Source organism: Phoca vitulina, unplaced genomic scaffold (genome assembly GCF_004348235.1).
Source record: "Phoca vitulina isolate PV1807 unplaced genomic scaffold, GSC_HSeal_1.0 scaffold11, whole genome shotgun sequence".
NCBI lineage: Eukaryota > Metazoa > Chordata > Mammalia > Carnivora > Phocidae > Phoca > Phoca vitulina.
The window spans coordinates 43,865,698-43,878,891 of record NW_022589714.1 but is presented as its reverse complement, the minus strand read 5'-3'; the positions used below and the strand labels follow the sequence as shown (position 1 = coordinate 43,878,891).

Sequence of the window (13,194 nt, the reverse complement as noted above, 5' to 3'; positions counted from 1 at the left end):
GGGATTTTTAATACAAAAATCACAAGCCATAAAGGAAAGATTGTTACATGGCTTACCTTCAATTAAAAACTTCTGTTCATCGGTGGATACCAAAGAGAGAAAAGCCATGCCAGAAATTTGGAAAGGCATTAGCAACCTATGTTACCTACAAAGGATTAGGATCACAAATACATGAGTAATGCCCACGAATGAATGAGAGAAAGATAACCCAATAGAACACAGAGAAAAAGTCTTGAATAGGCATTTCACGAATGAAGAAAACCAAGTCACCAGCAATTGAAGAATTACATATTATAAAGAGATTCCATCTTGTACACACCACATTGAAAAAATTTAAGTGTGACATTTTTGACCATTGGCAAGGTATAGCGTAACAGAAACAATCATCAGCTACTGGTAGGAGTAAAAAAGTTGCTTGGAAAAAACCGCACCATGTGTATTCTCATCTATCCCACCTCCTGGTCTATAGTCAGAGAAATGACACTCATGCACTGGGGTCTGTGTGTAGATGTTCACTGCAGCATTGCTTAAAACAACAAACAACTGGAAACAACTCTAGTGTCCTCTACAGTGGACTGGTTGCCTAAATACATCAATTGGGAAAATATAATTTATATATTATATATAGGAAGGAAAAATATAACGTATATATATATATATATGAAATTGTGTATAACAGCGCTATGGAGCAATAAAAATGAGTAACTACAAGATGATGCATTGACATAGAGCAGCCTCACAGGTATAGAGTGAAGGAAACTAGTCTCACAAAAATACATGTAGTATGATTAAATTTATTTAAATTAAAAAATAGGTAAAACTAAAAATATGTATCATTTAGATATGTATACAGAAATAGTAAGAAAGCAAAGCAAAGCAAGAGGATGATTGTCACAAAGTTCAGACTAGCAGTCCCTCCCTCTGGGAGGGAAGAAAGGGGGTATGGTAGGGGAGAAGTTCATTGGAGCTTCCTTGTATTAAAATCATGAGTGCAGCCCTTCCTTTAAATATGATATGAGAATATCCCTGTAATAGATATCGTGAGAATTCACATCCAGCTCTCACCTTTAATATATGTACATAATATCTGAAATACATATATATGAATATACAGTCATACATATATATCTACATTTATATACATATGAATACACAGTCCTTGTGTGATATTTCTCCATTTAAGAAAGAGAACAAAATATAAGCTGTAGACTGGGAGAAGATATTTTAACATGTATAGCTGACAAAAGATTAATATCCAGCATTAAAAAAGATTTTCTTCCAATCATTAAGAAACCCAAAATAAAACAATAGTGAGATACAAGTCTCACTCCCGCCAGATTGGCAAAAATGGAAAAGTCTGGCAAAACCACTGTTGGTAAGGACGTGTAGAAATTACAGCTGTTAATACTTCTTACCTGTGTGTAAATTGTTAGAGCTGCTTCTGAGAACAGCCTGGCAACAGGTGGTCAATGTTCTGAAGATACTCTCTTTTGACCCAACATTTCTACTCCTCACACAAGTTGTAAGAAGACAGGAGCCGATACATTGTTATAGCAAATTATTAGGAGCAACCCAAATATCCATTGAAAGTAGAATGAATTTTTAAACTGGTATATTTATGCAATGGAATACTGTACAGTATAGTCTTTTAAGATAGTGAATTAGATCTATGTGTATCAGCTTAGATAAATCTCAGAAAAAGAATGTTGAGCAAATAAATCAAATTTCAGGAGTATATATACAGTGTTTTATAGATAGATACACACATACAAATCTTGTATAAGCAAAATATACAGTGTTCATGAATACATGCAATATACAGTGTTCATGAATACATGTTTAAAGCATGCCTAGAACCCCTGGCATCGAATTCAGGATACAGGTTACCTCTGGAGAAGGAGGGAGTGTGGATCCCAGAGAACATATGCAGATTTGAACTATAGTTCTAATATTTTATTCTTTAGAATGAAATCTGAAGCAAATTGTTAAGGTTTGATAGGTAGGTGCATGGGTATTCATTAAATTATTCTTTATAATTGCCTCTTAAACCATTTTTGAACCCTGAAAATCACTTCCTTAATCAGAGAGAAGGATTCTTCTGTAGATGACTCCTAGCCTGAAAATTGGGGATGGGTGAGAGCAGCAGACTAGAGCACAAGGTAAATCCCAGACTGACAAAATGATTACAGACGGCAGAGAAAAAGGAAAGGAAGTGGTTGTGTCCAGTACTTTTCCTCTGTACAAAAGTTGTAACTCAGCTCTCAGAAGTGGAAGTCCTGTCAAAGATAAACCTCTGGTGGAGGCTTGTGTCCGGAGGCAAGCAGTGCACCAGGTCAGAAGGTAAAGCTCCAGACTCTGAGGGGAAGCTCTCCTGCTTCTCTCGTTCCTTCCCCCAAATCGCCAGGGGCAGGCATGCATCCTGCAAACAGGAATTGGTAAATGGGATGAGGCAATATGCACATATACAGAGATAACAAAGTCTCAAAAAAATATTTGAAGAAATTCAGAAGGCACCCCAAACAGCTAAGAGACCTACTGATCACTAAACGGATTAATAGAGGAAACAGGAGAAAACAGTAAATAAAATCAGTAGCTTCAGAAGGATTCAAGAATTCATAACATACAACCAATCGAAAAAAAACTGGCTGCCATGAAAAAAATAACAATTGGAATAATAAATAAATACTGGATTAAAAACCTCTTTTGAGTTAAATGATCGAGCCAAGAGACTAAATACATTGTCGAGAGAAATGGGAAGTTTGACAGAAAAGCCTGAGGGTCACAGGGATAGATACAAAAGTTCCAAAATCTGTATAATGGAAATTCCCAAAGGAAAGGAAAGAAAAACGGGGGGTGGGGGGAGTGGCAATCATAAAAGGAAGAAGAACATTTCATGTAGCTGAAGATAATGAAGGTTTTCATACTTAGAAATAAGACAGGAGCAATGTTCTTCATAATTACTGGAGTTTCTCTTCCTATCGAGTTTGTAAGGAATAAAGATGCGTTTGACCATTTTCTGTCTCACCTAGCATCCCCATATGTCTTTCATTGCAACAGGAAAGAAACAGGGTGATCTGACCCGCGTATTTCTGTCAGTTTCATTATGTCAGTTTCCCCAACCATTATGGCTCTTTCAGCCCCCATTCCCACTGGAAGCAGTGCTTCCAAACTGAATCAAAATTTATCATCGTCTGGCATCACTGGGTGTAATGACGTGTCTATACTTTGATTTTGGCAGTGCACTATTTTCATTATTTCCAGGATGATGTACAAATACTTAAACCTCTTGATGTCACTGGAATTAGATACGTCTTTACAAACAGCCAGATTTGACACTTTATATAAGCTGTATTTCAATATATAATTGTTTGAGAGCACTTTAGAGAAATGATTCTTCTTCTTGGTAGCAGGTATATTACAAAGTAAAACTTTTCAAATTAACTGTTTTTCCTGCCAGGTCTTGCACAGTCCGGTTCTTGGGGCTGTTTTGATGAGTTTAACAGAATTGAATTGCCTGTATTATCAGTGGCAGCCCAACAGATTTATATTGTTTTGACAGCAAGAAAAGAGAGAAAAAAACAGTTCATTTTTTCTGATGGTGACTGTGTTGATTTGAATCCAGAATTTGGGATCTTCCTAACAATGGTGAGAACTTGGTCTTTAGATGCAATGTGATTGGTTTAATTGCTATAGACTTAAATAAAACAAAGCATATATTAGTAAAACACAGACTATTCAGAGGTCATGAGTGATTCTCTCTTATCATATGATTTTTTTGAGTAGTAAAAATAGCCTAGAGAGAAGATAAAATAGTAATAGGTTAATGATAATACTAGGGACTGTTTAGTGAGCACTTGTTATGTGTAAGGTGGGGGGCTAAATGTTTTCCATATTGTATCCAATAGGCTAGCTACAGTAACAATCCCCAAATCTCAATGACTTAAAACCTCAAAGATTTATCTCTCTCTCATATCACATGTTTTTATATATTCTCTATATAGTTAAATCTCTATGATGCAAGATAACACAATGTAATCTGAATTTTATGTGTCTCAGTGGACAAAGATAAATTATAGAAAGCAAAATCAGGAAGTTTCCTGATAAGCTTAATTTGTAAGCAAACCTAAGCAAAACAGTTGGGGGTAAATAATAACAATCCAGAAGTGATCATGAATTTATTGTGTGATACTGTGGTGTAGAACAATTTAAAAGAAGAATAACAGTCTCCTTGGATTAAGAATAATTTTGGAAATATCAATTAGATATTGCATTAGGCTGTAAATAACTGAGACATGAAAAATAGTGTCTTAACACATACAGATTTCTTCTCTTACGATCCTCCTGTATTTCTACACCATCATGATTTCCATCTTCAATTTACCTTATGACCCAACATGCTATAGAAGCATCTGTTTTGCTGCAGCCAATTGATTGAATCAACTCTCTTCAAACAAGCATCAAAGACACTGTGTGCCCCTTTGCATCTCATGGTGTCAAATTTAATCATACCAGCTGCAAGGCAGGCTGGGAAATGTAGTTTTTAATCTGGGTGGTGATACACCCAGTTTGCAACTGGGGTCCTGTGACTGAGAAAAGAGAAAAGAAGGAGCAATGAAGGGCAACCAGCCACCTCTGTATTCCCAGCACTGAGCAAGGTATCTGGCCTGTGGACAGTGCCCAAGAAATGCTCAGGGACTGAAAGTTTCCAAAAATAACTGACCCCTCTTTGCCTTACTAGTCTTTGAACCCCTCACCTCTTCCTTGGAGCTTTTGGGTCTTGCCTAACCTCAACCTATTGCTACTTGTGAGTCCTTAGCTTCCTTTCCACTTCTACTTTTGTCCTTTTTACTATTTTTCTCATCATTCCCGTCTTTATTACCCCTCACCTCTGTAGGTTTTTTTTTAATGGTCAGCCAGAGAAGTCTATCATTCTGACTGCAGAGAATAATGGAAGAGATAAAACAAAGAATTACTTAAGTAACGATCAGTATAAAATCCTGAATTTTCTTCCTCTTTCAATAACCTATTTTAGACCATAATGATCCTGGTATTTATGCAACTTTCTTTTCTTTTCTATTACCTTAACCAACAGATACATGGATGCTTAATTTTTGCTACAAAAAGTGCTGTGTGTGTGTGTGTGTGTGTGTGTGTGTGTGTGTATCACTTTGTTAGTATAATGAAAATGGAAATATGTAGGAGGGAGTGATATGACCTTAAAAAATATGGATGGTCCAATACATATTTTTGAGAAAGGAGGGATGTTTTATGAATCTAATGTTTTTCAATACCACCTTAGAATATGAACTGGGAATTTGAATGTATTTGTATTCATGAAATGAAAATTATATCAATAATTTAAAACAATTTTAATTTTTAGAACCCTGGATATGCTGGGCGCCAGGAACTACCAGAAAACTTAAAAATTCAGTTTAGAACTGTTGCTATGATGGTTCCTGATAGACAGGTAGGCACCAGGATTTAAAAACATAATATAATTTATGTTCCTTACCTGTTTTTCACTAACGTTATTGAAAAAAATCTCACAATCTTAATTTTCAGATCATTATGCGAGTTAAACTTGCAAGCTGTGGTTTTCTTGAAAATGTTATCTTGGCTCAAAAGTTTTATGTTCTTTACAAACTCTGTGAAGAGCAACTTACCAAACAGGTAACTGTAAATCTATTTTTCCCCCAGATGTAGAACTTGATTTTTTACTTGGCAATTTTACTTTGATAAATGTTAATCCGTGAGTTTTAAAAAAGTCTCAACTCTTTTCTAAAAGATATTTATAATTCTAAATATATAATTTTAAATAAAAATATATTTATAATTGTAAAATATATTTATAATAAATATAATGTATTTTTAAAACCTTTTTTAAGTTTGAAATTATTATGGAGTCTCAGTGAGGTTGCAAAGAAATGTACAGGAGGTCCTGTATACATGTTTCCTGAATGTTGACTTTTTTTTTAAAGATTTTATTTATTTATTTGAATGAGAGAGAGAGAGAGAGAAAACAAGTGGGAGGGGCAGAGGCAGAGGGAGAAGCAGACTCCCCGCCGAGTGGGGAGCCCCACGTGGGACTGGATCCCAGGACCCTGAGATCATGACCTGAGCCGAAGGCAGACGCTTAACCGACTGAGCCACCCGGGCACCCCAATGTTGACATTTTGTAACTCTAGTACAATAACAAATAACAGAACCAGAAAACCCACATCGGTACAATTCACAGAGTTTATTAAGAGCTTGCCAGCTATACACGCACTTTGTGTGTGTGTTTGTGTGTGTGTAGTACTATGTAGTTATGTCACATATGCAGATTCATGTAACCTCCACCACAATCAACATACAGGACGGTTCTATCCCTGCAGGGTTTCCTCATGCTACCCCTACAAAGTCACACCCACCTCTCTTCCAAATCCCTAACCCCTTGTAACCCCTATCTTTCCTCCTTCTCTATAATTCTGTTATTCCAAGAATGTTATGGAAATGGAATCACAGAGTGTGTCACCTGTTGGTTACTCATTTAAATCTGCTGTATGGGCCGTATCACACTGTATTATTCTCAAAGTATATTTAAAGTGTGAACTTCCCATCGGGCGCCTGGGTGGCTCAGATGGTTAAGCATCTGCCTTCAGCTCAGGTCATGATCCAGGGATCCTGGGATAGAGCCCCTTGTCGGGTTTCCTACTCAGCAGGGAGTCTGCTTCTCCCTCTCCCACTCCCTCTGCTCTTCCCCCTGCTCGTGCTTGCGCGCGCTCTCTCTCTCTCTCTCTCAAATAAATAAATAAAATCTTAAAAAAAATAAAGTGTGAACTTCCCAATGGAATGGTCATTTTGCAATCAAAGGAAAGGTGAGAGACTGGAGCTAATAGAACTTTGCAGCTCAGCCCCTCGGAACAGCACTGTGTACATATCAGAATATCTACCTGTGTGTAGATGGTGTGAGTCTACATTTAGGATTGTTCAATGAAACAACCTTTTTTTTTTCTTTCCCCATTTTAGGTTCATTACGACTTTGGGTTGAGAAATATTCTATCTGTTTTGAGGACACTTGGAGCTCAAAAAAGAGCCAGACCAGAAGACAGTGAGCTAAGCACTGTCATGAGAGGATTGAGAGACATGAACCTTTCCAAGCTGGTATCTCCCCTTCTCCGAATTCCCTTCTCCTTCCAGATTCTAACCTGGCTTTTTCCCTCATTAGCTGATACATGGGGGTTGGCTCAGGTTGAGCTGTGAGCATTAATGATTACAGGGACAATGAGTATGTGAAGCTACCCCCATGCTTCCAGAAGGCAAAAAGCCCATGGCCTTATATGCCCAACATGGGCTGGAAATGCATCTTCTTACCAGCAGTGAACCATAAAACAGGCTTTATCAGTGGGCTCCGGCCCCCAAATTTCAGTCCAGTCTTCCACCATTACTCATAACAGAACATGAACTCTAAACATGAAAATCCCGGTGTCCATCGGGCTCCCTGCTCGGCGGGGAGTCTGCTTCTCCCTCTGACCCTCCTCCCTCTCATGCTCTCTGTCTCTCATTCTCTCTCTCTCTCAAATAAATAAATAAAATCTTTAAAAAAAAAAAAAAAAGAAAAGAAAATCCCGGTGTCCTGGATTCACAGAGAACCATGGGAACTTTGCTTTCTCAGAATATGTCTAAGCCTATTTTAGCTATCTGTGTCTCTCCCAAAACATCAACACCATTTCTATTGTCCAAAAGTGCATTGAAAGTTTGCTGGGCAGATAATCATAGTTATCTCACTGCTTTCATGCTTGTCACGATTATAGCCAGCTTCCTTGAATGAGCTGATGGACAGGTTTGTGTGGTATTTATTCAAGGGCTTCTACGTGTTATGTATTGTGTCTGTGCCCTGGGAGCACAAGGTTGAGGAAGAAATGGTTCTCAGGAAGCTCCCGTTCTAGTTACAGAAGCTAACAGCTGACATGCATGTAGTTCCTTCCTATTACAAAGCTTTTTCAGGGGTTTTGTCTTGTTTGCGCCTCTCAGCAACTCGGTGAGGTACGAATGGCTAGTGTGTTTATTGCCCTTTTACTTATGAGGAAACCAAGTCGGAAGACTCACCCACAATCACGGTCAGTTGAGAAGCTGGAACAAAAATCCATAAGACTTTCTGATGCCAAGTCCTCTGCCCCTTCCAATACACCTCACTGCCTCCCTCTGTAATGTACTCTTGAAACTGCTAGACAAGAATTCCAGAAGGCATCAAAGGAGTCCCAGAGAATAAGGAGAAATCAAAAGGGGTCAGCAGTTGGGAAGGGGGTGATGTAGATATTAAAGATGGAGAAAATGAGGATTAGGGTCAGTTTACTCAAACGTACGGCTTATAAGGAAGGCAGGACACTGCTCTGATGGAGTTTTCCATTCAGTGTTGGATGAGCCAGGCAGGTAGGGTTATGGATATTTTCCTAATTTAAATGAAATATTAATATCCTATTTTCATGGGGTTGGGACTATTAATCGCATGTTTTTAAGGTTAATGCATACACCTGTTTGTGAGAAGCACAGCATTCATATGATAAAGTAATGAGATCAAACCTTGAAGCAGTAGATTGTAGAAAACGTTGAATGCCAAAGGGCTCTGGCTACAATGCTCTAGGTAATGTGGATTCAGGGGTGGTGTTTAGGAGTTGGTTCTAGAGGATACAAGTCTGGTTAGGAGAAGTAGTACATGGTTTTCTGGGCATCCAGTGATAAGTGTTATGAGCTTAGCTGGCCCATAATTATTTGTTGACTGAAGAAGCATATTTATTCTCTGCCATCTTAGGTTGACGAAGATGAACCCCTGTTCCTCAGCTTAATCAATGACCTGTTTCCGGGATTACAGCTGGACAGTAGTACCCATGTGGAACTGCAGGCTGCCGTAGCCAGCCAGGTTCAAACAGAAGGTTTGATTAACCACCCACCCTGGAATCTCAAACTTGTGCAGGTAAAGACACTTTACTCTCTTATCAGGATAATGATAAGTGTGTGTTGTTCAAAGATCGCCATTTGAAGGGAAGAACTCGGGATACTTGGCTTACTTAATGTGAATGTTGAAACTAAATTAAAACACATCCTGGCAAGCAGAGTCCTCAGGAGGATGGGTGGGTCCTAGAGAGATAGTGTGGATTTACCTGGCCTCACGAGTCAACAAGCAGTAATTTACTGAGGTTAGCTATGCCTGGGGAGAAGGCTGGGTGGTAACCAGAATCTCAAGGACAGTTAGGAGGGGATAGTAGGTAATAAAAAGCCGGGGAGATGGACTGACCCTGCTGGCTGCTTGTGTCAGGCCGGCAGTCTCCCCACAGCTGGGTACCTTCATGGCCTTGGGGCCCGAGAAATCTGGGAATGCTACTGCGCTTCTGCTCTGTGTGTGGGCAAGTTCACCTGCACTAAGATTTGAACGCTTTGCCTGTGTCTCTTGGTGTCTTTTTGTCCATCATGTTTCATCCTTGTGACAGCCACCTAACAGTTTATCAGCAGAGTCAAGAAGGGTTGGAGGAGAGACAGGATTAAATCTCTATGGGCCTGATGTTTCAGGGGTATTTTCCAGGGCGTTTGGAAATGAGGGAGCTGAAATTGTGGAGAGTGTTAACACTGCATTTGAAAAATAACAATTCTTATTTTAACTTACTGTTCTTGCCAGATTGTAAGAAGTGTTAAGTGTCTGAGACATATCCAATTTTCACAGGGAAGGATATGAGGAACAGTTTAGGTATTTTTCATCATCCATGGACTGGAAAACCATTAAACACTTTTTAAAAAAATTCTGGGAAATTTTTCAAAACTTTCTATGTGATATGTATACACTATGTTGAGTACTAAAGTCCTAGTCATCTCAGTGGGTAGGAGACTAGCACGTGGTGGTGTTACTCGGTGTCAGTAGTGTTACTCTTGAATATAATGTGATGGGCTGAGTCTCTGCTGCTTTTAAACTGCGGGTTACAGTAGTAATACATTTCTCTCTAAAATGTTAGGAGAATAACTTAAATTCTGCCTCTGATCAACTGTGAGCTTTTGACTTCATATTTTTATTAAGAAAACAATAGAGAGGATGTTGTAACAGACACTGTCCAGTTCTTAGCATGTCTCCTTGAATCTCTTTTACCCCTGCTTCTGTGTGATTTTAATAGCCCACATTCACCCTTCCCTCAGGACAACTGGAGCCACTTGGTTGGCAGGCACAAAGAGCAGGCAGCACCTGGGATTTATTTCCCACCCACCCCCAACCCAAACTCTCCTTAGTTAAAGACTGCTGGGTGATGGAGCCAGAAAGTCAAGCTCCCCTGCTTCCAGGTGGAACATTCCAGAGTGCCCCAAACGATCAGTGTTAAGGCTTCCCTCTACAGGATTTTGTCCTCAATCGTACCCTGCCTGACTTCTCTTGCCTGTCCCGCTTCCCCCACTCCCTTAACCAGTTTCTTCCTGGGAGTACTGCCTGAACAAATCACTTGCAGGGGAATCAAGCTGGTCTTCACCGTGATGGTTTGTGTTGCTGCGTTCCACCACCAGGGGGCGGCATCATCACATTGAATGCAGAGAAAGCTTGTGCCTGGAAAAAACGTATCCGTAAACCCAAATAGCAAGGAAGAGTAATTTGAGAAGCAAAAAACGAGATCCTGAATGAATTATTTCCAAAATGGATTCAAGTTCCACATTGTCATAATTTTATCACTTACCATTGTTTTATAACGTGGCACTAATTTGCTATCCACATCTAGTAAAGCAAAAGAAACCTTTTTTTTTTTTTTTGCATTTTTTCATCTTTTAAATAGTGAACTAGCTACTTTACTAAGAGCTTATTTAAAGCTGTTTAAATTTCAGCACGCTACTTCTATGAATGTCAGGAAAAGACTCATTAGTCACATTTTTCAATTGATTGCCTCATTGCGCAGTTATACGAGACATCTCTGGTCCGTCATGGTTTGATGACTCTGGGGCCCAGTGGTTCTGGGAAGACAACTGTCATAACAATCCTGATGAAGGCATTAACTGAGTGCGGGAGGCCTCACAGAGAGATGCGAATGAATCCCAAAGCAATTACTGCGCCTCAGATGTTTGGCAGACTGGACACCGCTACTAATGACTGGACAGATGGGATTTTTTCTACTCTGTGGAGAAAAACGTTAAAAGCAAAAAAAGGTACACGTCAACTCTCTTTTGTGAACCTTCCTCCCCTACCCCCGCCAGTTAAATAACACAATGTGTAATTCTTTGCTGGTGAAAAGTGATTTTCTCTTTTAATTATTTGCAGGTGAAAATATTTTCCTCATTTTAGATGGCCCTGTGGATGCCATTTGGATCGAGAACTTAAATTCTGTGCTGGACGACAATAAAACCCTCACGCTAGCTAACGGAGATCGCATCCCCATGGCCCCGAGTTGTAAGCTTCTATTCGAGGTGCACAATATTGAGAACGCTTCTCCCGCCACGGTTTCCAGGATGGGCATGGTCTATATTAGCAGCTCCGCGCTCAGTTGGAGGGCAATATTGCAGGTGGGGGACATGAGGCCCGCGCGAGGGTGCTCAGCATCTTCCCGGCTTTCACCTCCTTGGTAAACTGAGGTTCTGTTTCTTTGCGGTAGGCGTGGCTGAAGAAGCGCACTGCACAGGAGGCGACTGTATTCCTCACTCTGTACGATAAAATATTTGAAGATACATATACGTATATGAAACTAAACCTCAATCCAAAAATGCAGCTCCTGGAGTGCAACTATATCATGCAGGTAAGTTTGTTTGTCTACATTCACTATTTAGATTGGAGACTCCACCTCCCCCCCCCCCGCCCCGCCCCGCGTCGCAGTTTAGAGGCGTCTGAAATAGAAAATTCTCGCAGTTCATAGAAATACTTTTGTGATATGGCTGTGAAGGCTTGGGGAAGTTTGATTCCTATTAAAGATTTTGCAAGACTCCATTAATGCTTTTACTGCCATCTATTTTATTCTTTTCTCTTCCCAGGGTGGGTGTTGGCAGGGGAAGAGGAGTGAACGATCTCTCCCACCATCAAGCTTAGTAACCTTCCTGGAAAGTACACCCAATAATGACACTATACCAAATGAATAAAGCAGGTAGTCCTATCGAAAAGCACTAAAAAGAGCTGGTGATGAGCAAGAAAACTCCAATGGCAATCTCAGCATTGCAAATTTAGAGTATATCAGATAGGGAAAACCTTGAAACAATTTTCTTTTTTTAAAGATTTTATTTATTCATTTGACATAGAGAGACATAGCAAGAGAGAGAGGGCGCACAAGCAGGGGGAGCTGCAGGCAGAGGGAGAGGGAGAAGCAGGCTCCCCACTGAGCAGGGGGCCCAACCTGAGGCACAATCCCAGGACCCTGGGATCATGACCTGAGCCGAAGGCTTAACCAACCGAGCCACCCAGGCGCCCTAAACAATTTCCCAAGTAGTTTCCTCTCATACTCAGTTTTCCTTAATAGTCTTTGTAAAAAATCAGAACTAATCATAGATTATGGAGGCCTCCCCTGATTCTAGGCTATAGGTGATCTTTCATGATCCATTCTGGTGCTTTGGTTTTCTCTGAATTTAATAGGGGGCACCAGTCAGTGAGGGTGGGAAGGTAAGAAGTAATACATAAAGGCCCAAATCAATGAATTATTTAGTAATGACTTTAAAATGCATAATATAAGTGAAAATATTATCTTGAATTAATTTTGTTTTGCAAGACTGAGGATATCTTACTGTAGATACATTTCTTTCTGATGCCAAATGGGAGTTGGCATACTTTCCCTTAAATGAGCGGGTAGCAAATATTTAGGCAAATGTTTGCACAACTGTCTGTCTCAACCTCTCACATCTGCTGCAGTATTGCAAAGGCAGACAGACACAATGCCTACATTAATGAGGGTGACTGTGTTTCAGTAAAACTTCATTTGCCAAACAGGTGACCAGCCCCTGGGGCCACAGTTTTCTGAGCCCTGCAAAAAGTGAAAAAGAAATACAATCTCTGCTGTAGAAAATTTGGAGTAACTAAACTTTAGATCCAGAAACTACCTTAGAAAACATGTAGTCTAAAAAAAAGGAAGGAAGGAAAGAAGGAAGGAAGGAAGGAAGGAAAGAAGGAAGGAAGGAAGGAAGGAAAAGAAAGAGAAAGAGAGAAAGAAAAAGAAAGGAAGGAAGGAAGGAAGGAAGGAAGGAAGGAAGGAAGGAAGGAAGGAAGGAAGGAAGGAA

The 13,194-nt window shown here is 39.8% G+C and overlaps 1 protein-coding gene across 1 annotated transcript in view; it reads left to right on the top strand.

The window, feature by feature from the left end:
* Nucleotides 1–13,194, top strand: part of DNAH8 (dynein axonemal heavy chain 8) — a 369,397-nt gene that overhangs the window by 176,108 nt on the left and 180,095 nt on the right. The window contains exons 44-51 of the mRNA XM_032410111.1: nt 3,458–3,645; nt 5,381–5,467; nt 5,563–5,670; nt 7,009–7,143; nt 8,792–8,953; nt 10,902–11,148; nt 11,261–11,502; nt 11,592–11,732. Of these exons, the coding sequence (XP_032266002.1) occupies nt 3,458–3,645; nt 5,381–5,467; nt 5,563–5,670; nt 7,009–7,143; nt 8,792–8,953; nt 10,902–11,148; nt 11,261–11,502; nt 11,592–11,732 (1,310 nt within the window). The remainder of the gene's footprint in view (nt 1–3,457; nt 3,646–5,380; nt 5,468–5,562; nt 5,671–7,008; nt 7,144–8,791; nt 8,954–10,901; nt 11,149–11,260; nt 11,503–11,591; nt 11,733–13,194) is intronic.